The following is a 27,137-nucleotide window of genomic DNA, read 5'->3' as shown; positions in this document are numbered from 1 at the left end:
GCTTCTCCGTCTTAAAATGCTTTCTACATTGGTTCCAGATTCTAAGTGAGTGGAGCACAATTGGGTTATTTGTATATTGCCGATAACGTGTGTGTGTGCAGAAGCTTTTTTAAGTGGCATTATGGTAGAGCTGTCTTGATGATCGTTAGCCTCATCTTGGCCTCACTGATAACTTACATGTTAATAGAATTCAACTGCTTATGGTTAACAAAAGCAGCTCCTTTCTTGCTAGGTGCCCTTATTGCAATATGTGTGCATTAAAGTGCTCTGTTTACGATAGGGAAATTGGACACTGCTGTAAACTGCCTTTTTATGTTAGTAACAACATGTTATGTTATATGTAATAGCGATGTGCAAAATGATTCTTTTTAGTGATCCAATTCATTTTGTTCAGTTCACCAAAATGATTTGAATCACTGAATTGTTTGCTTAAGTTATACTGTATTATGCACAAGAAAGGCCACATCTAGAGTACTGTGTTCAGTTTGGGTCTTCGTTATTACAAAAAAATCATAGCAGCACTAGAGAAAGTCCAAAGAAGATACAATACAATACAATTTATTTTTTGTATAGCCCAAAATTACACAAGAAGTGCCGCAATGGGATTTAACAGGCCCTGCCTCCCAAAAACTCCCAAAAGAAACCCTTGTAGGGTGAAAAAAATGGAAGAAACCTTGGAAAAGGCAGTTCAAAGAGAGAGACCCCTTTCCAGGTAGATTGGGCGTGCAGTGGGTGTCAAAAAGAAGGGGGTCAATACAATACACAAAACAGAACAAATCCTCAATACAGTATAAAAATAAACATTTTAGAAGTACAGAATAGAATTTAACAGTAGATGATATCACATAATATGATTTTGATTTGTTCGGAGTCCTGGAGGCCTCATTCATCAAGCGGCCTCCCCCATTTGGCCATTCCACAGCCGAAACAGCACTAATCCAATGAAAGGACCCCTCTTTCTCATGACTCCTGCGATCCTCCATCAGGGATGACCCCATCCTAGGCAGGCAAAACAACTTTATGTATTGTTACTGTTGATTAGTCTGATTCTGGGACTCTTTGAGCCGTGAGGAGATACTGAAGGAGTTGAACCTTTTCATTTCAAACAAACAGAGATTGAAATGTTTCATTTTATGAAGAGAATTAGTAGAGAGGATCCCAGTTGTTGAAATAAATTTTGCAACTAGAAAACTGGAACATAGTTGGAAACTTGTTAAGGGCAGATTTGTCACAAACATTAGGAAGTTTTTCTTCACTCAAAAATCCATAGACACATGGAATAAGTGATCAGGTAGTGTGGGGGAGAGTATAACTTTAAGGACTTGCAAATCTCAACTTAATGTTATTTTTGACAATCAGGTCAGGTCAGGTTGGGGAGCATGCACTGGTACAGCGTGTTGCCGCACCCACCAGCTCGGGATCCTGGTTGGCAACCCCCTCAGGCAGACACGTGGTCCAGTACAACCCTTCAGAAATTACCCTTTAGCTGCTGCAGCCAGGTGTTATGTGGGCGACCCCTTGGCCTACTCCAGCCACTCAGGTCCTCAACAATGGAATGGAATCACGCCACATGGCCATAGTGCTGTAACTGACACTCCCTCACAATGCAGGTATTGTCCCTCATTTGCGACTCCATGAGCAACACAAAGTTAAACCAGCGGTACCCAAGAACTCTCCAAAGAGACACAGTACTGAAGGAGTCCAGTCTTCGCCTCAGGTCACTGGATAGCGTCCATGTCTCGCAACCATATAGCAAGACAGGAAGCACCAGGACTCTAAAGACTTGGCCCTTCATCCTTTTGCATAGATATGGGGAGCGCCACACACCCTTTTCCAGCGACCTCATGACCCCCCATGCTCTCCCAATCCATCTACTGACTTCATAGGAAGAGTCACCAGACACATGAACGTCACTGCCGATGTAAGTAAACCTCTCAGCAAGGTCGACACTCGCTCCGCAGACAGACACACTGCTGATGGCCGTGCCCAAGAGGTCATTAAAGGCCTGGATGTTGGTTTTTATCAGGACACACGTACAGTAAGCCCAGACACTCAGACTCCTCACTCAGTCTCTCAAGAGCCCCTATCAGAGCCTCCATTGACTCCACAACATTTTTGAAAATGTTAAAATGAAAATAAACTAAATTTTAAACTATATTTTTGATCAAAGACCTAGGATAAATCTGGTAACTTTTAGAATGATGTTAAAAAGTTGTTCTGATAGAGCAAACAGGAGGAATTGTAGAGAAAAGAAAAAAAGGGCTTGAAACCTCCTGCCTGTTAAGCTGGGACACCCTGACTTTATTTGTACCAGCACATTTTGGATTGGAAAACTAAATCATACATAATATTAAACTTTGTGCTTTGTTCTGTGATAACAATTTACATAAGGGAAGACTTATTTCTTAGGACTTTTAGTATGTTTAACTAATTTGGGACCTTAACATAGTACTTAATTCAGAGTTTCTGGAGTATCCCATTTCTCTAAAACTGATTGGTGAAAATTAAAATATATTGAAATGTGTTCTGGGCAGCACAGTGGCGCAGTGGGTAGCGCTGCTGCCTTGCAGTTAGGAGACCCTGGTTCGATTCCCGGGTCCTCTCTGTGTGGAATTTGCATGTTGTCTGCGTGGGCTTCCTCCCACAGTCCAAAGACATGCAGGTTAGGTGCATTGGTGATCCTAAATTGTCCCAAGTGTGTGCTTGGTGTGTGGGTGTGTGTGCCCTGTAGTGGGCTGGCACCCTGCCCGGGGTTTGTTTCCTGCCTTGCACCCTGTGTTAGATGGGATTGGCTCCAGCAGACACCTGTGACCCTATAGTTAGAATATAGCGGGTTGAATAATGGATGGATGGATGAAATGTGTTCCATAAATGAACTTAACTGATAAAGGAAGCTTTCTGTCTTTGAAGAAGTCAAATGCGGGCTCCACCTATAGGTGAAAATAAAGAACGACCCAGTTGGAATTTCATATATAACAATGGCTCTGCAACAACGATCTCCATGAATAGGATGGATGAGGTTGTTGGCTCTATCACAACTTCTGTAATGTTCTAATACCCAGATACGACCAATTTAGAATTGTCAATTATATTAACCAGTTCTTCTTTGAGGATGACGAAAGAAACTCACATAGGCATAGGGAGAATGTTCAGACTCAACACAAACAACAAGTAGCCGCAAGATTCAAACTCAGGATGCTTGATCTGTGGGACAGAAGCACTTAATGCTGTGTCACCCTGCAAAAAATAATTTCTCAAAAAACAAAAAGGAAATTGCAAACAAGATCATACAAAAAGAAAGTCATCTATATCTTATAAAGTTAGACTTGAAAGAAACATATGTTTAGTTTAAATAGATTCATTTAAAGTAGTCTGAGCCAAACCAACTCATTTTTCCATCCATGTTATTATTATTTTAAACTTTATTTGAAATGAATACCTCAGTGCTTTCTTGATTCGTGATTGAGTTCTGTTGGACTGTTTCAGCTGTTCCATCAGCATTACCTGTGGATAAAGTCATCAGATTAAAGAAGAGTTTAAAAGGTTGCAAAGATGGCATGATGGCACACTTGTTTGTACTGCTTCACAGCTTTTAGCCTGAGCTTGAACTTTGGACAAATCACCACCTGTTTAAAGTTCTGTGGTCCTGTGGATTTGATCCAGATGCTCCATTTTCCTCCCATATTCTAAAGGTTTTGATTGGCTTTGATTCTCTATGAGTGAATATGGCAGTGGACAGTTTTCCCTGAAGTGACCTGGCATTTCATCTAGGGTTTGTTTACTCCATCCATTAGCTGTGGGAAATAGGTAACTCCTCACACTCTGCCGATTTACAGTCGCCAGTTAACCTACCAACATATTTCTGAATGGTGAGATGGGACCAGAGCCCTCCGGGGAAGAAGAACATCCACTCCTCACAGGAGGTGCCCCAGACAGGAACAGATCTGGGGTTAAAGAACCGTGAGGCAGCAATGTCAACTGCTGAATCTTTGTGGTGTCTGAAAATATCTTTAAATGCAATAAAACTGACTGCCTACCTCCAGTGGCAGACCCCTCCTAAGTAAAGACTCCTCACTTTAGTCCTCCACCTGCAGGACCCCGAATGACATCACAGGGTCCTGTGGCTGCAGCAGCCACAGAGGGGTCTGGTGCTGGGGGTCTGCAGATAGACCCTTTTTACTGCTGCTTGCACAATGTAAAATGAAAAGGATGGGAGTGATTAAAAAAGAAATAAAAATGTTTGCCAGTGTGTCATTATAAATGGTTTCACCAGCAAGAAATTAGCTCAGGTGGCAGACCACTCAGTTAAGCATCCTCACTGCTGGCTGATGGATTCAGCTAATGGATACCAGTCAGGTCCTCCCTGCGTGGGTTTCCTCCCACAGTCCAAAGACATGCAGGTTAGGTGCATTGGCGATTCTAAATTGTCCCTAGTGTGTGCTTGGTGTGTGTGTAAACCTGCGGTGGGCTAGCGCCCTGCCCGGGGTTAGTTTCCTGCCTTGCACCCTGTGTTGGCTGGGATTGGCTCCAGCAGACCCCCGTGACCCTGTAGTAAGGATATAGCGGGTTGGATAATGGATGGATGGATGAAATATGTTCTTAACTGATAAAGGAAGCTTTCTGTCTTTGAAGAAGGCACATGCGGGCTCTACCTATAGGTGAAAATAAATGACGACCCTGTTGGATACCAGTCAAGCTTCTGGCTACATAGTTGTCTCCCCATTTCAGGCCAGTGGATTGAAAATGGGTATACAAGGAATTACAAGAAGAAGAAACAATCACTTTGGAGTGTTTTTGTAAACAAAAATGTTAAACTGGATGTTTAAAAAACCATTACTTTAGCATTTGTTATAATGAAACACTGGGAAATATAAAGAAAAACATGATGGAATTACTGTATTTCTTTCTTACCTGCATATTGGCGGCATTGGCTGTTCCTCTGGACTGCACATATTAAAACTAAGATCAATAGGACAATGTTGCTCAGGGCCAAAATGAGCACCATTGGGCGAATGATGAACGACGAATGTTGACCTGTTGAAGACATGATTGAGATTAGTGATGAGTGAAATGAGTCAGTTAGTCAGTCATTACCCAACCCACTATATCCTAACACAGGGTCACAGGGGTCTGCTGGAGCCAAACCCAGCCAGTACAGGGCGCAAGGCAGGAACAAATCCCCGGGCAGGATGCCAGCCCACCGCAGCACACACACCCACCCACACACTAGGGACAATTTAGGAGGAATTGAGGAAACCCACGCAGACACGGGGAGAACATTGAGAGGTCCTTTCATCAATCGGATTGACTGGCCCAGCGCTGTTTCAGCTGTGGAATGGCCAAATGGGGGAGGCAGCTTGGATGAGGTCTCCAGGACTCTAAACAAATCCAAATCCTATCATGTGATGTCATCCACTGTTAAATTCTGCTACGTACTTCTAAAATTTTTATTTTTATACTGTATTGAGGATTTGTTCTGTTCTGTGTATTGTATTGTATTGTATTTACCGCCCTTCTTTTTGACACCCACTGCACGCCCAACCTGCCTGGAAAGGGGTCTCTCTTTGAACTGCCTTTCCCAAGGTTTCTTCCATTATTTCCCTACTGAGTTTTTTTTTTTTAGGAGTTTTTCCTTGTCTTCTTAGAGAGTCAAGGCTGGGGGGCTATCAAGAGGCAGGGCCTGTTGAAGCCCTTGTGTGATTTTGGGCTATACAAAAATAAATTGTATTGTATTGTATTGTAACATGCAAACTCCACGCAGGGAAGCGACCCCAGGTCTCCTAACTGCGAGGCAGCAGCGCTATCCACTGCGTCACCGTGCTGCCCTGAGTGAAATGATTCATGTACAATTGAATTCGCAGCAAATTCAATGATTCACTTTGCAAAAAATTGGCTAAATAAATTATGTTTTGCTTCCAATGAAATTTGTACAGTTTACACAGGGAGAAAGATGTTTTGTTTATGTCTGGAAGTATTGAAATTATGGCATTTAAATAAATTTCTTTAGTGAAAAAAAGGAAAAAATAAAACAAGACATCAACCGAAGTGTGCACATCCTCAACTTAGATAAGGTGGTTCCTGGTTGCTAGGTAACTGGGGTGGGCTTCCCAGGGTTGAGTTTTCTTGTGTAGAGAAACCACAGCAATATAGTGCATATGGGGGTGTCTTTATATAGAAAATAGGCAACATGTCACAGTTATAAAAAACGCACTACACCACTCTGTGGCAAAGTGAATGAGAGGTGTAAATAGAATTAATTTTACCAGGGTGGTGTGGGATTTACACAGCTGAGAAAGAGAACGCAGGTAAACAAGAAAATGTGATCAACGCTTTAGGATGTAATATTCTTTCTTTTCCACCAAAAAAAAAAACCTGTTCAGTGGATTTCATGTTTTATAATTGCAAAATAGCCAACAATGTGAATTTCAGAGAGTTATCACACTTAGTTCATTTGATCTATTTATTTTTTTCTAATCTTTCCTCAAAAGTTCAGTTTGTGTAGGTAGATGTGAACACGCCAGTCACACTCTAGCGCAGAGCGAAATAACTGGACTCTTTGGAAAGGGTGGTCTCAGTACAGAACCAGGCATGTTCACATGAGGCGATCTAATCATTAATGCATCTAATGTGAATGTAGTACGGCGGGTCCACAGCTCAGATTGAAAAGGACAGTTTTTTAAACATATAATCGCCACACTCGCGGCTTAAAGAGGGGGCGTGGTAGCGTGGCCAGAGCGGGCACTTTGTGATTGTGGGCGGTCCTTGCTTAAGTGCACAGGTGAGGAGTCGTCCGCATCCGTAATTGATTCAAGGAGCTGCTAATCACCACACCTGATCCACGTCCCCATTATCTATAATAGGAACGCGAGTGTGGAGGAGGAAAAAAAAAGAAAAAGGGAACGGAGGTTAAGGAAGAAAGTAGAAGGAAGGAAGGGAGCGCAGACTCACAGATGTATACAGACAGCTGGGAGAGGCGAGTCCTAGCGGGGTGTCTGGCCGACACCTGGGGACCGACGGTAGTGGTCGATCCTGCTGAGCACCTGAGAGGAGCAGGGGTGACCGGGAGAAGGTTGACTCGCCGCATCGAAGGCAGTGGGAGTCGGAGATTTGGAGTGGAACCCCAGCGTCACCATCTTGGCCATTGTGGGAAGCCAAATCTCGGTCTGGCGGAGGGCTGAATGAAGCCAGGGATCAGGAGGCCACCAGACCAGCCAAGTGAGGAAGGCCAGCTGCAGGTTGGGTGACTCCCTGGTGCATAGCCTGGATGGGAGAAGCAGGGGAGTCGCCAGCAGAAAGAAGGCACCGGGCTTTGTTTTAAAAGGATTGCTTTCAGCCATTGTTTTTAACCTTATTTTTAAAGGATCTACTTATATGATTTTTAACCTCCACATTTTCCACTAGCTTTTAATAGATTATTTATGTAATGACTTTGAGATGCACTGCACTTTATTTTGAACATTGTGATTTTGGTTGTGTAAATAAAAGCACTTTTGCACGTTTTTTGCAATGTCCTCACTGATCATCTCATTTGGTTACATTACCAACGATGTCGGGTTCAAGAGCTCCCGAAATGGAGACGGGAACCTGGAGCAGAAACCCGCATCGTCACAGTGGAGCACTGCAATATGGGAGAAATTGTAGTAGTCAGGTGTAAATTCACTTGTCATTGGGTTGATCAAAACACACACACACACACCATTAAAAAGACAGTGAGAATGAAATAGTAGGGCCCTGTGAGACAAATGCTTAAACCCCCTAATCTTACACCACGAAAGGAATGCACGCAGGTGGGGTGTTTTTCGAGTGCAATTCAAATTTGGAGGAGGCAGTAAATGTTAACGAAACAATCTAAAATGAAAGTTATTAATGAATATTCACACAAGTAAAGACAATGGCCATGTGATTTGAGAAACTAATTTAGGGTTATGTTTATATGATGGCTACTGGAGAGTAAGTATGCAACATCACACAGTGTATTTTTCTAAGAAAGTCTTGTAAATAGACTTTGGTATAAGTAATCAACCACCTCCCAGTTGACAGATAACATTCTCAAACTGTAAATTCACTGTTTTGTATCCATACGCTGCATACTTTGCTGTCCAGAGTCCCAGCTCCAGCTTTCTACCTACAGGTTTGGTAGTGATGATTCCACTAACAGCAAAGTGGGTAATGGTGTACCATTTACAACTTCACCTAGAGCAGAAAAGGTGGTAGAGTTGGGTGTGTGCATGAGTGTACCCTGCAGTGGGCTAACTACAGGTCCAGGACGTTTGCAGAGCTTTGATGAAGTAGAAGAAGTGGCTACAGACAATATACTCAAATACAGTGTTTCTCAACACTGGGTCACAAGTGGGTCGTGGACTGCTGTCGGTGGGTTATGAGGTGCTATTGTTTATAATGATAGGAGGTCACAAGTGTGTTGCCGCCAGTCTCTCCTCCGATGATCCTTCTTGACTCGTCTTTGACTTATTAAGGGGGACTCCACCATCACTGTGTCACGGACACTTATATAACAGAAAGTTTGAGAAACACTGTTCAAATAGATTTTAGAAAGTAAACATTGGAACGTATGGTTTGTAATATTGCATTTTAGCAATATGAAATATTTTCTCTCTTGCATGCATATTGTGAGAGAATAATCTGGAGGTAACAATAGTTAAGTATTTTGGTTTGCAGTGCATATTGAAATATAAAAGCATAAGTGTCATGAAGAGAGCTCCTGAAATGGTTAACTAAATGTACTAAGAGGAAGGTCGATGTGATACACAAAGTGCACCAGTAAATAATTAAGAAATCAGCAGATGTCATGTAAATAACGAGATTGGAAAGTTGTCACATACACAGAAATTTTAAGGATAATAGCTAAATCTGAAAGATATATGAAGAATAAGAGTGTGGTAAAATAGACTTTTAGTTATTAAGTTATCTGGGTGTGTAAACCAACGAACCGATCAGACTAAATGTCAAGTGATGTGTGATTAATCAACACTATCATGTAAATTCAACTGTTTATCAAATGGACCTCTGTCCTTATTATTCTGATCATTTTGTAACAGATTGCTGTGATGAATGCTCCCTCTCCGGCATTTGCTGAAGAGACAATTAAAGCCGCAATGGACAAGTTTTCTCCTGCCTAGTTTCTGACTCAAAGAGGGTTTTTCAAACTTGTCCTAGTAGAGGATAAGTTTATTTCTTTAATTAATATGATCATTTGTACCACAGTATTTTTTTTAGTGGTGACAGTACACATAGCTTGATCGGAAAAACCAGAAGTCTTCCAATGTGGCTATGAAAACTAAGGGAACACCCTGCTATTTCAAAATAATTAAAATTCAATTCTTATCAACTCAGATCAATTTTAGTAATCCTACATCAGTTTATCATTTCATTGTGATACATAATACCTACAAATATAACATAAAAGCTACAAAATCGAAATACATTTAAATATGATCATTACCAGAGTCACCCGAAAGATGAAGCGTTGTTCCGTTGCTGATAAAGATTCCGGCACACATCGCTACAGCACAGTAGAATGTTCCAGCATGTAGAGTGCTAACGTTATGTTTGTAAGCAATATATACATATTTTGCTGAATCTTTGTCCATCCTTAGAGACTTGTTCACAATATCATGTGAAATTCCTTGAAGAAGCCCTCCTGTGTTCTGCCAAAACCAATAAACACTGTGATCGTCACCATACACGTCTCGCTTTACAGTGCAACTCAGCATCATATTGTGCCCATCGAGGGCCAGCTCGAGGACTGGGTGCTCATTTCTTCTGTGTTCTGTGGCAGTACCTGATTGAAAAAAGAAATATATTTATATACTAGACAGTAACGGCGTACTGGACACACTTGACTTGACCATACTCCGTTGATCCTTGACCTTCGTCGACCATATATGTGTTCAATGATTTAAGATATGAAGAGGTAGGGGAAGTGACGGTGAAGGTGGTAGAGAATGAGAACAGCACCCATACACTTGTGCTGCACAGCCCCCCTGCTGCCCACTGCCGAGGGTTAATTCTACAATAAAATAAAATAAAAATTAAAAGTAATAATTTGAAAACTCTTTGCTTTTAATATTAAGCTATAGTGCTGAATTTTAGCATAGTATATGTGTACCAAATTTCAGGCTTTGATTTTTGACCTTGACCCTCCTGGACTGATGATTGACCTTGGAGGTCAATCGTCACCCTGAAAGTGGACAGTAGTGGTCATGTAGTATATGTGTACCAAATTTCAGGTCAAACGGTTTGTGAGCTACAGGTCCTGGACAGACAAACGGACAGCCACGGTAGCGTTTTATATAAGAAGATATTAGGATATAGCTGGTCGGGAAAATGACTGACTGTGTGTGTGTATTGATTTCTGTTACATTTAATTCAAATTCAGGTTCTTATCTTTTATGCTAACAGTAGAAATTTCCCCGCCCTGTTTTGAGTCATTTGAAAATTTCACACTTCTAGAAAAATGAAAAAGAAAAACAATCATTTTACATCACTTTGTAATTAAGAATAAACAGTGCCCTCCTTCATGTTTTTTGACAAAGACCCATTTTTTTCCTTGGTTTCCCTCTCTGCTCCACAGTTTGAAAATACAAATCAAACAATTCAAACTACATATAACAGACTTCAATTTAGAAGGGTATTTGCATACATTTCATGGTGCCCTGAAAACAGAGGACCATGAAGAAAAGTGGTAGTGCGGTTACTTAGTGGTATAACATACAACGGAATGAGCGTGGATTTCAGTTTATCGGTGGTTGAAGGGCTGGTTTTGTTGCTGTGTATCTTCAAAAAAGAAATTAAAATCTTTAACATTAGTGTCACCTATTTTTTATAATTTTAATGAATTACTGGATTTTAACTAAAAGTAATAGCTAGATGGGGAACTTATTTCAAATCCTTTTTTTCCTTTTATAGGGTAATACTGATATTATACTAGTATTGGTCATTTTCTATTAATAGTTCTTTTTCATTTGCTAATTATTGGCTTCTACTCTGTTGGGTATATTTTCCAGGGCTGTGGAGTCGAGGAGTCGGAGACAATTTGGGTACCTAGAGTCGGAGTCGGCAAAAATGTACCCACTCCGGCTCTTAATAAATTTTAATTGTAATGAAAAAAAAAGCCCAGCAAGTTCAAATGTCCCATTTCACAAACAATAGTTATAATCAATTGGTTGATCACCTTAATTCCAATAATTTATTTGAGATCTACCGATTTGGCTTTAGGTGTTATCATGGTGTTGAGATGGCCCTCCTGAAAGTATTCAACGACATTGCTATTATTACTGACTCAGGTGGGGCTGTTCTCCTTCTCCTCCTTGACCTGTCCGCTGCCTTTGACACTATTGACCATGAGATGCTGCTGTTGCAGTTTGAACATCTTGTTGGGCTTAAAGGGGCTGCTCTTAACTGGTTCAGGTCATATCTAACTGGTAGACACTTTTCAGTGACTTTAAATTCCTTTTTTTCGTCTACTGCTCCTCTTAAATGTGGTGTTCCTCAGGGATCCATTTTGATCTGAGTCAAAATAAAATGGAGGTGCTTATAGTGGGTCCATCAGCTAAAGTCCATATTAGTCTTGGACTTCTGGGCTCTTTCTCTGTCCTTTGCAAACCTCAAGTCCGCAATCTTGTTTTTATCTTTGGCAGTAACCTCTCTTTTGAGAAACAGTTTAATTCTGTAGTCAAGAGTTGCTTTTTCTAGCTTTGTCTATTAGCTAAGATCAAGCCTTTTTTTATCTTCTAGGGATCTTGAGAAAGCTACTCATGCTTTTGTCTTTTCTCGCCTCGATTACTGCAACTCGCTGTACTCTAGGATTAGCAAATCTCTGATACGCAGGTTACAGTTGGTCCAGAATGCTGCCGCTCGCTTTCTGGTTGGGGCAAGAAAGTCTAATTCTGTTTCTCCAATATTTGTTTCTTTACACTGGCTGCCTGTCAGTTTTCGAAATGATTTTAAAATCTTGTTGCTAGTTTTTAAATCTTTACATGGGCTCGCTCCTGCCTATTTATCCGAATTGTGTGCTTTACACCAGCCATCTAGAGTGCTTAGATCTTCTGGTCAGTTGTCTCTTGTTGTCCCTCATACTAAGTGTAAAACTAAGGGGGACAGCTGTGGCACCTCATCTGTGGAACTCTTTACCTCATCACATAAAGGAGTCGTCTACAACTGAACTGTTCAAAACGAGATTAAAGACTCATTTCTATTCACTTGCTTTTCATGACTTTCAGTAATACTGATGGTTTCCTCATTGTGATTATGTAATCTGACTATTTATTATTTATTTAATTTATGTTAATGTATTTTATTTCTATTTATGTTATTCATGTTAATTGTATGTTTTCTTTTATTCTTTTATTCTAAAGCACTTTGGCCACAGAATTCCTATGTTGTTTTAAATGTGCTATATAAATGTGCTAACAACAAGCCATGGATTACAAGTGACATCAAGGGCCTTTTGAACCAGAAAAAAAGGGCTTTTAAAGGTGGTGATCAGCATGAGCTCAAGTGCGTGCAGAAGGAACTCCGAGTCCAGCTCAGGGCAGCGAAAGAGCAGTACAGGAGAAAGCTGCAGCAGAAGTTGCAGAACAACAGCATGAAGGAAGTGTGGGATGAGATGAAGATCATCACTGGTTGCAGCTCGAAGCGGGGTGCCACCATCGAGAGAGACGTGGAGAGCAAACCAGATGAACAACTTCTTTAATAGGTTTGACCACCCTAACCTACTCTCACCTCGGAGTACTGCATCCTCCACCCATCCTTCTGCTGATATCAGCAGAGACATCCCCACCCACAATTACAGCAGCCCATGTGAGCAGAGAGCTGAAAAGACTTCGTGCCAGCAAAGCAGCGGGTCTAGATGGTGTATCGCCACGACTGCTGAAGGCCTGTGCATTGGAACTGGGGAGTCCTCTACAGCGCATCTTCAACCTGAGCCTGGAACAGGGGAGAGTCCAGAGGCTTTGGAAAACATCTTGTATCACCCCTGTCCCAAAGGTATCACGTCCTAGTGAGCTGAATGACTTCCGGCCTGTTGCTTTGATGTCACATCTGATGAAGACCATGGAGCGGCTGCTGCTTCACCACCTGAGGCCACAGGTCCGCCACGCCCTCGGCCATGGAGAACGACTTTCGGACGGCTTCGAGGAGATTCTAGTCCACCGTCCGGCGTCTCAGGAAGGGGAAGCAGTGCAGTGTCAACACCGTAAATGGTGGGGATGGTGCGCTGCTGACCTTGACTCGGGACGCTGTGGGTCAGTGGGGGGAGTACTTTGAAGACACCCTCAATCCCACTAACATGCCTTCCAATGAGGAAGCAGAGCCTGGGGACTCTGAGGTGGGCTCTACCATCTCTGGGACTGAAGTCACCAAGGTGGTCAAAAAACTCCTTGTTGGCAGGGCCCCAGGGGTGGATGAGATCGCGCTTGTTCCTTAAGGCTCTGGATGTTGTAGGACTGTCTTGGTTGACACGTCTCTGCAACATCGCATGGACATCGGGGACAGTGCCTCTGGATTGGCAGACCGGGGTGGTGATCCCCTCTTTAAAAGGGGACGGAGGGTGTGTTCCAACTACAGAGGGATCACACTCCTCAGCCTCCCTGGAAAATCTATTCGGGGGTTCTGGAGAGGAGGGTCCGTCGGATAGTCGAACTTCGGATTCAGGAGGAACAGTGTGGTTTTCGTCCTGGTCGCGGAACAGTGGACCAGCTCTACACCCTTAGCAGGATCCTGGAGGGTGCATGGGAGTTTGCCCAACCAGTCTACATGTGCTTTGTGGACTTGGAAAAGGCGTTCGACCGTGTCCCTCGGGGAATCCTGTGGGGGTGCTCAGGAGTATGGGGCACCAGACCCCCTGATAAGAGCTGTTCGGTCCCTGTACAACTGGAGTCAGAGCTTGGTCCACATTGCCGGCAGTAAGTCGAGCCCGTTTCCAGTGAGAGTTGGACTCCGCCAGGGCTGCCCTTTGTCACCGATTCTGTTCATAACTTTTATGGACAGAATTTCTAGGCGCAACCAGGGTGTTGAAGGGTCGGTTTGGTGGACTCAGGATTGGGTCACTGCTTTTGCAGATGATGTTGTCCTGTTTGCTTCATCAGGCCGTGATCTTCAGCTCTCTCTGGATCGGTTCGCAGCTGAGTGTGAAGCGGCTGGGATGAGAATCAGCACCTCAAATCCAAGACCATGGTCCTCAGCGGAAAAGGGTGGTGTGCCCTCTCAGGGTTGGGGGCGAGATCCTGCCCCAAGTGGAGGAGTTTAAGTATCTCGGGGTCTAGTTCACAAGTGAGGGAAGAATGGATTGTGAGATTGACAGGCGGATCGGTGCGGCATCCGCAGTGATGCGGGCTCTGCATCGGTCTGTCGTGGTGAAAAAAGAGCTGAGCCGTAAGGCAAAGCTCTCAATTTACCAGTCAATCTACGTTCCTACCCTCACCTATGGTCATGAGCTATGGGTAGTGACCGAAAGAACGAGATCGCGAATACAAGCGGCTGAAATGAGTTTCCTTCGCAGGGTGTCTGGGCTTTCCCTTAAAGATAGGGTGAGAAGCTCAGTCATCCAGGAAAGGCTCAGAGTAGAGCATTGAGAGGAGTCAGATGAGGTGGCTCGGGCATCTGATCAAGATGCCTCCTGGATGCCTCCCTGGTGAGGTATTCCGGGCACCTCCAACCAGGAGGAGGCCCCGGGGAAGACCCAGGACACACTGGAGGGACTATGTCTCCCGGCTGGCCTGGGAACGCCTTGGGATTCTCCCAGAAGAGCTGGAAGAAGTGGCCGGGGAGAGGGAAGTCTGGGCTTCTCTGCTTAACCTGCTACCCCCGCGACCCGACCTCGGATAAGCGGAAGAGGATGGATGGATGGTTGCAATATGAAGATTTAACACCCGGTAAAGTTTTCTTTGAATGTAAGAGCTTGATATATTGCCTGAACAAAAGTGGAGGGTTAATAACTGATGGCATTGTATCTTCAATGAAGAAAAGAGAATGTCTCTTACTGGATAATCAAATCTTGTTAGCTGCAATTTATGTTGATCCACTGAGCTGAATTTTGTTGAGCAGTGACCAGATTGATAATGAAAAAAGACACTCTATGATGTAACAGTTCACATGAAGGGATTACTACTACCTGAAACACCATCACTGGATGAAGCTATAAACACTGGAAACTCAGGATCATCCTCTTCAAATGAAGAATTAGACTTTGATTCTTACTTGGACAAAATGGAAGTTTCAAAAGCAAAGCGATGTCACCTATGCTTTAAAGATAACTGACCAGTAAATGTCTAAATAATGAGATTCCAGCAGGAGTTTTTTTTAAAGAATTAAAAGAAATTGAAAAGTATGATCACTCATCGAAACTGACTGTAGAAGAAGCCATCCTTGTTGATCTAGAGATTATTAGTGATGTGGCTAGAACTGTAACAGCGATGCCACCCACCCAAGTCGGTGTTGAAAGCTCTAAAAATAATCAAGTCAGATTTAAGACCTTCTATGAAAGAGGATCTGGCAGAAGCAATTCTGTTTCTTAGAACACTGCATTGAGTTAATTTTGGATTATATTTAACAGCTATTCTACTCTACAACTGTATTCCAAGTTTAATATACAAAGCTTTGGTTTTTTGTTCATGTAGTTAAGCTTTGTTTTTGTTTTAAAACTACCAAAGAATGTGGTTTATATTTTTGAACTGGTAAGGTTCCAGTTCCTGATTTTTATGCATTTATACTACTTTATAGCCACTTGATAAAAACAGTAAATAAAACCTTATTGATTTCATTTCTTTGTCTTTTGTTTAAACTGGCCAATGCGGTATAGAGTCAGCGTCCTAGCCAGTAGTTATGTGGTTAAATGATGTGTTCTGTTGCCCTCCTTCAATCAACATGGAAAATATATTAGCATATTAAATACAGAGGAGTCGGAGTCGGGAAGTCAGAAGTACCGGAAACTAAGGAGTCGGAGTTGAAAGGTTTATCTACCGACTCCACAGCCCAGATATTTTCAGTGAGAAGTCAAGCAAAATGACCCCTTTTATTGGCTAAGTAAAAAGATTACAATATGCAAGCTTTCGAGGCAACTCAGGCCCCTTCTTCAGGCAAGATGTAATATGGTATATTTTCAGAAATGTTATGTTTAAGAAAATTGAACAACAATTTGTCTCAGACTCTCCAGCACTAACACACATTTTTACATCACCTTAATTAGAATCTTCATTGTGTGAAAGTTTTTGAGCCACCACCAGCCAATTTAGGCTACATTTTTTAACTATATGACATAGTAAAGTGCAGTTAAAAAGCACAGATTTAGTACAGTCTACTAACACATAGAATTACATTCTATTATCTCTGCTATTCTTTCATATGACTCACTGTTACTAAAATATTTAATGAACAAAAATGTGATAATGGACCTTTGAATGAAATTACTAAAAAAAAGTGAAATTCTCCAACTTTCATAACGCTTAACTTAGTCACCGAACATAATTGAAAGTTACGCTATGCCTACATTTTCTATCTTGCTATTCATATTTCTTCCAGTTACATTTTATAAATACTTTGTGTCTAACTTTATATTTACTGAGTACCGGATATGTGCCTTGGCATTTTATATTATAAATGTGTCTGAGTAAGTCATTATATAGCAAATAAAGTGAACAGCATCAAAGTGTGTATGGTGTAATTAGTGTTTGATGAATAATGTACACCTTAGCTATATACAAATTAAGTTTATCTTTGATTATAATTAAACCATCCATTCATCTAGCCGATTATTTCATTACTGGCTTTTCCAATTCAGGGAGCCTACTATGAAATCAGATAGCATATTACATTGGGAAAATCTGCAGTAAAAGACCTCTCCAGAGTGTTTAAAAATAAAGATGCCCCTGTGAGGACTAAGGTGTGTCTGTTTCAAGCCATGGTGTTTTCAATCACTTCCTATGGTTGCAAAAGCTGGACAATGAATGAGGAAGACCGTTGAAGATTATTGAATGTGTCTTGGACAGGTTGGCAGCATGCACTGATTACAGCACATTGCCTCACCCACCACAACTCCAACCACTCGGATGCGAGTGCAGCCAGTGACACCTCAGCACCACACTGAATCATGGACAGCCAGGTCTGCCTTGGAGGAAGTACAACCGGGTTGTTCCTTAGCGGGAAGGATGGTGAAACTCCGTCATGCATACTTTGGACATGTTATCAGAAGGGATCACTCCAATGAAAAGGACATCATGCTTGGTAGAGTGGAAGGACATCCAAAGAGAGAAAGACCCCCTACGAGATGGATTGATACAGTGGTTTCAACAATGTCTGAAACTGTGAGGATCGTGCAATTTTTTCATTGTGTCGTACAAAGGGCTGCTATGAGTTGGAATCGACTCAGTGGCACCTAACAACAACACTATGAAATCATTGGGTCTCAGTGGGGGCCAAGTCGGGACAGGATGTCAGATGTCATCTCAGGGGACAGCGACACACACAGCCACGCTCATTCATATGGGAATGATTTACTGTAGAGTATAGAATTAACATAATACGCACATCTCTGGGATGTGACAGGTTGTTTAGTCGCGTTTCTTTATAAAGCACATCTAAAACAATCAATGTTGACCAAAGTGCTGCACATTAAAATAAATAAATGTAAAAAGAACTGCATTCCAAGTGAAAAACAAAATCATAAAAATAGGTTAAAAAAAGCATGACAGCAATGGGGGCAAACCAAAAACCTTCTAATGACAATCACTTGCCGTGTTTAAAAAGACAAACAAACCCTAAAATCATAGCATTTTCTATTATGTCATTAAATGGCAAATGACTGTTAATTCAGAGATATTCCTTGTATTCACAAGACAAATCTCTGTTAAAAAAATGTTTTTCATATAGAAAAATTTTACTTATTTCAAGTTAAGTATTGAAATCCTAAAAGAGTGCAGGTCTTTACCAATAATATAAATCTATGAATATCTATACATATAATTCACTAAGGCAAGACACCCATGGAAAGCACGCCGGAAGGGGCATGGATTCACTAAGCCGCCGACAAGTGAGACACCTATGGAGCACACAGGAAGGAGCCACGCCCACCAACTCCAAGACCATTGGATACGACGACAACTCGCAGAGCCACGCCCACCAACTCGGACGCGACGACACAGAAAAAACAGCGTCATTTATATTCGTCTGTCGTAGAGGCCACATGCACCTCCGACCCACACTGACTGTTAATAGAGGCGTGTTTCTCGCGGAGGTGAATCGCCATATGCAGCGTGTAAAACGGTTTGTGAGGGGTATCCCATGGGATCCTTAAAACATTCCTTTACAACTGAGGTTAAAACACAATGAAGTGAGCAGTCTTTAAAAAATGAGTTTTCGGTTACGACGCACGACCGCGTGCATCATAGCAAACTGTTTTACACGCTACATAAAGCAATTTGCATCCGCGACAACATGCGTCTTCTTAGATGCTCCTGCACTTTGTACATCCCGACCGATCACTACCACCGTGGTCGGATGTCTTGGTGAATTATATATAGAAAGGCAGCCAAAATCGCACAGAGCAATGAAAAGTCTATGTTAGTCACAGGTGCATCTGGACTGTGCAAAGACGACAACGACTCGAGTGACGAGTTGAAGGTGGGCACATGAGCAGGCAGTGCATACTGAACGAGAAATCAGCAGACTAGCATGACGGAGGGAACAGAATGGACATCCTTCTTCTATCTTCCCGTTCCACCCTCCGTGCCTGAGTGCCGCACGGACGATTGTATGTTGGTTCGTTCCGTGCATTGTTACAATGTTGCTTTTCTTGTTGATTTATTACATTACTGATTTTTCAAATGTTAATTTTCTCCCTGTGCTTAAAAATCATTAAAAAACCGGCCTGATTATGCGGCGTATGGTACACCGCGCGTTGGCTAGTAAATTTATAATCTGCCTATATGAAAATTTTAAAATATTTATTTATATATATTTACAGAGTCCATTCAGAATTCTACATATTCGTTTTTGATAAAAAGAGGTTTTAAACATATGACATTACTATCTTACCCAAGCAAGGGACCTGGAAGTTATCTCAGCAAGCATCGAGTACAATGTAGAGCACCCGGGAAAGAAAATACAGACATACAAACTCTATGGGGAGAACACCACTGCAATACCTTCGTTTTCTCATTTGAAGTAGTTATCTTTCATGTTAAAGCAGACAAACAAGAGGAGGTCATGTTTAACCAACAATTGGAATTTTATGAGAAAGCAAGAAAATGATTTGATCAAAGAGGAGCACATGATATTATTTATCTGGACTTTCAGAAAACATTTGATGAAGTGCCACATGAGAGAGTGGGCATCAAACTAAAGAAGTGGGAGTTCAGGGTGCTGTATGTAGATGGGTGCAAAACTGGGTAAAACACAGGAAGATGAGAGTGATGGTGCGAGGAACCTCATCAGAACTGGCCGATATTAAGAGTGGTGTCCATCATGGGACAGCGCTAGGGCCTCTGTCATTTTGATTTAGATAGGAATATAAGTAACAAGCTGGTTAAGTTTCTTACTAATGCCAAGCTAGGTGGATTGGCAGATAATCTAAAATCTGTTAAATAATTACAGAGGGGCTTGGACAGCATACAGGCTTAGGAAGATTTGTGGCAGATGAAATTTGTGGTCTCTTCAGGGGTGCTGGAGAAGAGAGTTCAGTCAATGGATGAATGTCAGATTCAAGAGGAACAATACGGATTCCGTTCCGGCCGCGGAACACTGGACCAGCTCTACTCCCTGGCCAGGATCCTGGAGGGGGCTTGGGAGTTTGCCCAACCAGTCCACATGTGTTTTATGGATTTGGAGAAGACATTCGACCGTGTTCCTCGAAGCATCCTGTGGGGTGTGCTCCAAGAGTAAGGGGTACAAGGCTCGTTGTTACGAGCCATTCAGTCCCTGTACAGGAGGAGAAGGAGCTTGGTCCGCATTGCCGGTAATAAGTCAAACTCGTTTCCTGTTGAGGTTGGACTCCGCCAGGGCTGCCCTTTGTCACCGATTCTGTTCATAAGTTTTATGGACAGAATTTCTAGGCGCAGCCAAGGAGCGGAGGGGGTCTGGTTCAGTGACCTCAGAATCTCGTCTCTCTTATTTGCGGATGACGTGGGTCTGTTGGCTTCATCTGAAAGTGACCTCCAGCTCTCACTGGAGCGGTTCACAGCCGAGTGTGAAGCGGCGGGGATGAGAGTCAGCACCTCTAAATCCGAGGCCATGGTTCTCACCTGGAAAAGGGTGGAATGCTCTCTCCTGGTTGGGAACACATTACTGCCTCAAGTGGAGGAGTTCAAGTATCTTGGGGTCTTGTTCACGAGTGAGGGAAGAATGGAGTGGGAGGTTGACAGACGGATCGGTGCGGCATCCGCAGTAATGCAGGCTCTGCAACAGTCCGCCGTGGTGAAGAGAGAGCTGAGCCAAAAGGCGAGGCTGTTGATTTACCAGTCAATCTACGTTCCGACCCTCACCTATGGCCACAAGCTTTGGATAGTGACCGAAAGAGCAAGATCGCGTATACAAGTGGCCGAAATGAGTTCTCCGCAGGATGGCTGGACTTTCCCTTAGAGATAGGGTGAAGAGTTCAGTTATCCCGGAGAGACTCGGAGTAGAGTCGCTGCTCCTCTGCACTGAGAGGAGTCAGTTGAGGTGGTTTGGGCATCTGGTCAGAATGCCCCCTGGATGCCTCCCTCGGGGGTGTTCCGGGCATGTCCCACTGGAAGAAGGCCCCGGGGCAGACCCAGGACATGCTGAAGGGATTATATTTCCCGGATGGCCTGGGAACGCCTCTGGGTCCTCCCAGGGGAGCTGGAGGAGGTAGCTGGGGAGATGGAGGTCTGGGCTTCTCTGCTTAGGCTGCCGCCCCCACAACCCGACCTCGGATAAGCGATGGATAATGGATGGATGGATGAAATTTAATGTCAGTAAATGTGAAGAATTACGTGTAGGAAGCAAATATATTAGGTTTGAATACGCAATGGGTGGTCTGAAAGATTAAAAGAGCCGAGCCTTTACAGTTTAAGCAAAAAGAGAATAAGAGGAGACACAGTGGATTGAGGGTAAATTTTGCACAAACATTAGGAAGTTTTTCTTTACACAGATAACTGTAGACACTTGAAATAAGAGACCAAGTAGTGTGGTAGACAGTAGAATTTTAGGGACTTTCCAAACTCGACTTGATGTTATTTTAGAAAAATTAAGAGGACAGGAGTGGTGAGCTTTGTTGGGCTGAATGGCCTGTTCTCGTCTCGATTGTTCTAGTATTCCAATATTACATATTATTTTTTATTACTTTGTCCAAGAAAAATTCTAAACACTCTTATTTAAAAAAGAAGATATTTGTTCATTTAAAACTTTTTATTTTTAAAAAGTGGTGCACAACTTTACAAGATGTGCCAGTCTTATGTTTCCCACTCCTATAACTATGGAAAATTTAAATATTCTAAACATTTATTTGGAATCATTTGGAACTGGCCAAGAATTAACTGAATTGAAGATAAACTTGAAAATGAATATAAATTTTCTTTAAACACAAGCTCACTAGTAAAAATGAGCCTTTTACTGCATGGTGTGGTGAATGTGTTCATTTGGGTGATGATGAGACCACTAAAGTGAGATTTGCATGAGGTATCTGCATTCTTATGGGATTAGAATACTGCTTTGAAATAAGTAAAACTTTGTAATAATGTATGTAGAAAGCATGTTTTTTTAGCAGATATTTACCTCGTGAATACAAGGAGTGTCTGGGAATTAACAGTCATTTGTCTCTTAATGATGTTATGTGATTTTAGGGGAAGTTCATTTCATTTTATTTTTTTTTAAATAGAGTTAATGATTATCATTTTAAGGTTTTTGGTTGGCAGTAATGGGTGCTTTTTTTTACTATATTTTTACCTTTTTTAACGGTGTATAATTTTTGTGTTTGTTTTTTGAATAGTTTTTTTTTTTCTGTAATGCTACTTGAATTGCCAAATAAAATAGTGATGGAAAAAAAGCTGTTAAATAACAAAAAAAAAAAATGTTAAATCGGAGTTCAGTATAGTTTTATTTTCTTTTTTTTACAAGATGATATCAGTTATTTGAAATAACATAAAATTTTACTGTTTTTTACTGTAAAAATAAGGTTTTTTAATGCAAGACAGGGTATAATTTACTTTATTACTCTGTCCAAGCCAAATTCTAATTTTAAAAAATAAAGATATGTGTTGATTTTTTTTTTTACAATTATAGTGATACCAAAATATGCCAGTCTTATGTTTCCTGCTGCTGGAGCTCTTAATAATTGAAGCACATTCTAATCATTGATTAGAAGACAAAAGACATAAAACAAGTCAAGTCAAGTTGGGGAGCCTGCACTGGTACAGCATGTTGCCGCACCCACTACACGACAAAACAACCGGTTTGCAACCCCCCAGGCGGACACGCGGTCCGGTCTCACCCTCCGGAAATGACCCTCCCTCTGCCGCAGCCAGGTGTTATGTGGGCGACCAATTGGCCTGGTCCAGCCACTCGGGTCCCCAACAATAAGGATCTTACGAGCCGGATCACCCTTGGGGAAACGCGCCACATGGCTGTAGTGCTGTAACTGACACTCCCTCACAATGCAGGTCATGTGCCTCATTCGGGACTCCATGAGCAACACAAAGTCAAACCAGTGGTACCCAAGGATTCTCCAAAGAGACACATGAGTCCAGTCTTCGTCTCTGGTCACTGGATAGCATCCAAGTCTCACAACCATATAGCAAGACAGGAAGCACCAGGACTCTAAAGACTTGGACCTTCATCCTTTTGCATAGATATCAGGAGGCGCCACACACCCCTTTCCAGCGACCTCATGAACCCATGCTCTCCCAATCCATCTTCTGACTTCATAAGTAGAGTCACCAGAGCCATGAATGTCACTGCTGAGGTAACTAAACCTCTCAACAAGGTCGTCACTCTCTCTGCAGACAGACACACTGCTGATGGCTGTGCCCAAGAGGTCATTAATGGCCTGGCTCTTTGGTTTTTATCAGGACACTTGCAAACCCAGACACTCAGACTCCTCACTCAGTCTCTCAAGCGTCCTGATCAGAGCCTCCATTGACTCCACGAAGATCACAGCATTGTCGCCAAAGTCAAGATCCATGAATCTTTCTTCACCAACAGATGCCCCACACAATTTATTTACTATTTTATTTACACAGTAGTAAATAAATGAAAAAATAAAAGTATTAAAGTAACCAATTCTAATTAAAAGCCAAAGAGAAGATTTAAAAATGGCCGCAGTTGTTGCAGACCTGATATGAGCAGGCTGATTATTCTAAAGCTTAGGAATGGCTGTGGCAAAAGCTCACTGACCTTTAAGCTTTAGTCAAACCCTCAACACTACTAATAGTGTCTGATCAGAAGATCCAAGTTGGCGAGATGAAATGTAAAGGTGTAGAAGGTTGGAAAGACCAGAAAGTGCCAACCCATTTGAGAACTTAGAAACATACAACAGCACCTAAAAATCAACCCTGTAATGGACCAGAAGCCAATGAAGGGATGCTAATACTGGTGAAATATAGTCACGCATGTGTTACCACATCAAAAGTGTAGAAGCAGCATTTTGGACCAGTATGTTACACCAGTCCTGTCACAAACAAATGAAGGCATGAGTCATCTTTCCAAGATCTGCAACAGACAGAAAGAGCTCAATCTTGGCTAACATTCAAAGCTGGAAAAAACATGCCTTAACTATAAAATTTATATTTTTCCCTAATTTGAGGTCACTATCATACATCGCACCTACACTCCTAGTACGGGATTTAATGTCTGGTTCTAGTGAACTAAAATTACAGTCAGAGGCACTGTGCAGGTCAGAGAAGCCAAAAGTCACAACCTTGGTTTCCTTTACATTAAAATCTGACTTTCAAACCATCCAATATGGACTTAAGGCAGTGACTCCATTTCAAAGGTTAAAAGAGGTGCATTTCATCAACGTAACAGTCGAAAGGACATTTCGTAAAAAGAAATTCTACATGATGAGGTAAACAAGCATTCAATGCACCGAGTATTCTTCTCATATATTTTGGAACACTTCAGACATACTGCATGGGATAAACTGGAGCCTGTGATTTAAATGGCTCCTACCTTGATCCCAGTGCAACTGAGATTGACTCCTACTCCTTTGTGACCCTAAGCTGGATCAAGTGGGCTTGAAATGGGATGTATGAATAAATATAAGTTACAAAGAAACAGACATCTCAATTTTCAGTCTCCAGATTTTAAGTTAACTTCCAACCACCTCAACCTGTAAATATTAACACTAAAAGCATCTGTTTTATTCATTCCCAATAATTTAGTAGATTTTGACAAAGTAATCTTTATATATAATACGCTACCGTGGCTGTCCGTTTGACTGTCCAGGATTTTAAATCACCTGTAGCTTGTAAACCGTTGAACTATTGACCTTAAATTTGGTACACATATACTACGTGACGTCTACTATCCGCTTTCAGGGTGATGATTGACCTCCAATGTTATTCCTCTTTTTATTTTATTTTATTGTAGAATCAATTCTCGGCAGTGCGCAGCACGGCGGCCATACGGTGCATGGGTACGGGCTCCGTTCTAATCCCTACCACCTTTGCCGTCACTTCCCCTACCTCTTCATATCTTAAATCATTCTTGAGGCAGATTGAAATCTTAAGTGAAAAATTTACTAAGTAATTGCAACACAAATACTGACTTAATCAGTTTTAACGTAAAAAGATGCTGACGAAAGAAGAGAAGAAGTGGGCCACTAGGGTGGAGAAAAGAAGAGCTGATCAGGAAGCAGCAAGCACATCAACCTCTGAGCAAATGGATGATGAACGTACAGAGAAAGAGGATGAAAACTAGGAATGCTCAAGTCAAGTGAATTTACTGCACGTTATCGTGCAGTGCGCCGTTACTGGTTTCAATATAAAACGGTTAAATAAAAGAATTATGTTAAAATTAATTCAGAGTTGTGAGAAATATTCAGTATTTTTCACGGGATTATTTTTTGCTCCTGCAGCTATATGGAAAAGGTTGATCAAGCACATTAAGAAACTGTGAAAATGGGAAAGATAAAGAGGAAGAAGTAGAAGGAGATATAAATTTTGGGGTGTGGAAAGAAACTAGAAAGTCTACACCCGGACACGGGGGTAAATGTGGGAACATAACACAGAAGGAGGATGAGATATGGACTGGCTTCTCTTTTCTAGAATTGTGAGGACTTGCGGCTACACTCTACACTACGTCTACATATTCTGATTTCTTCTGGACTATGGTGAGCCTTGCATCTATGAGTTACTATTTTATTTTAAATTGGTTTTCAGGAATATAAATAACTGTAACATCATGATTATAAGTAACATATAACATGTTGAAAAAAGAAAAAAACTAGTTTAAATGCTTACCTGTAAGGCACAAAACAGTTCCAGGACCAAGGAGAACATGACCAAATTTCCTCTCTCCACAGTAATATGTGGCCATGTCCACTGGCTGCAGTTTTTCGATTTTAAGATTGAAAGTGCTGTTTGTTGTCTCAATATGGAAGCGAGAATTCTCAAATTCTTCGTAAAATGTTTCCTGTTGTGAATACCTCGTGTAGGACATTATGTATCGGGGAGCCTGTCCAGAAATATGTTTAAACCAAAAGAGGTCATTTGGATGGAACTGGTCTGCAGAGCACACCAAAGTCACAGAGCCTCCCTCCGGAGCCGTCAGGGATCTGAAGGGCTGATTAACAGAATCTACGAGAAGGAATATCGAGAAAAAAATGTAAAAAGTAAGCAATAGAGAACAATAATATTTCACATTTGTAATGTAAACTAAGGAATTTAACAGCAAAGTTACCATCAAATAAATCTGTTAAATAAATGAGCTTAGTATCTAATGGAATGATATTTAGATGCTTAACCTTATTAAAAAATTACGAACAAGTCTAAAGTTATCTTTAACCTATATTTTCAAAATAAAAGAGATATTTCACATTTTAAATTAATCACTTTTAGAAAGCAACAAAAAAGACCCATGCAGTATACTTTGTACATTGAAAAAGTTCTACAATACACCAATTTATTTTTGTTATTTGTTTTCTATTCCTGAAAACTACATTTACAATATACTGCATCTATTAAGAAAATTGGAGTTGTACATAAATATATGTGCTCAATTCCGGGCATAATTACCAGTTTTTTTCCTTTAATCAGCTGGTATTGAATGATGATATGGTCTTAAGAAAATCTGGTTTATATTTTTAGATTAGATGTTTTCTATTATGTCTATTAACTCGATAGATATCAGATAAGAAGCTTTATGCTTACCGCTCTTGACGATGAATATTACTATTAGCCAGCCACTAATCATTGCGTTCATGGAGTTCATATTGTGAGAACTTAACTGCTTGTGAGAGGAACATGGACTGAAAGATGAAAGATGACCGTGAACTACAAATGCAACGACTGTGTTATAAATGGGTGGGCCATAGACATTCTGTAATGCCAAAGAGCGTGTGAGCTTTCTTATGCTCATATCCCTTCCTTGTATTTTGCCATTTGAACTGCTTTTGGATGTTCAGTCCTATCTTTTCTCTGATGTTGATCAACCATCTTGCTTCTTTTCCTCACTTCTTTGAGGTTTTCAAGTATCATTGTCTTTATTTACCCAACCCAGCCTCCATTTTGGTGCCGGTCCCAAGTCTAAATAAATGGGGAGGTTTGCGATCAGGAAAGGCGTGCAGTCGTAAAAAAATAAGGCCAAAACTTATAAAACATCTATCCCACATGGAACTGTGAAGAGATGAAGACAAAGAAGATCGTCTTAATTTATCTGCTATCCCACGTTCTGTATATGTGTCCAAAGAGTGCCAGTTTCCTTGCTTCTTGTATCTCTTTGTTGCTTACCATGCTTCTCCAACTTATCCTCATTATTCTTTTGTAAAACGTGTAGGTTTTTGTCCATCCATCCATTATCCAACCTACTATATCCTAACTACAGGGTCATGGGGGTCTGCTGGAGCCAATCCCAGCCAACACTGGGCACAAGGCAGGAAACAAAATACGGGCACACACACATATACCTACACTGTAGGTATTATGGCACTGAAAAATATATACATAAAATGG

General features: G+C 41.5%; 1 protein-coding gene across 1 annotated transcript in view; it reads right to left on the bottom strand.

Moving 5' to 3' along the window:
* Positions 1-26,473, bottom strand: part of LOC120522831 — a 33,596-nt gene extending 7,123 nt beyond the window's left edge. The window contains exons 1-5 of the mRNA XM_039743519.1: positions 26,337-26,473; positions 25,428-25,763; positions 9,461-9,799; positions 4,912-5,034; positions 3,440-3,504 (exon numbers count right to left, since the gene is read on the bottom strand). Of these exons, the coding sequence (XP_039599453.1) occupies positions 3,440-3,504; positions 4,912-5,034; positions 9,461-9,799; positions 25,428-25,763; positions 26,337-26,397 (924 nt within the window). The 5' untranslated portion in view covers positions 26,398-26,473. The remainder of the gene's footprint in view (positions 1-3,439; positions 3,505-4,911; positions 5,035-9,460; positions 9,800-25,427; positions 25,764-26,336) is intronic.
* Positions 26,474-27,137: the final 664 nt, after the last annotated feature.

The sequence above is a fragment of the Polypterus senegalus genome, chromosome 2 (genome assembly GCF_016835505.1).
Source record: "Polypterus senegalus isolate Bchr_013 chromosome 2, ASM1683550v1, whole genome shotgun sequence".
Lineage (NCBI taxonomy): Eukaryota > Metazoa > Chordata > Cladistia > Polypteriformes > Polypteridae > Polypterus > Polypterus senegalus.
Note: the sequence above shows the minus strand (reverse complement) of the source record. Positions and strands in the feature narration are given on the sequence as shown.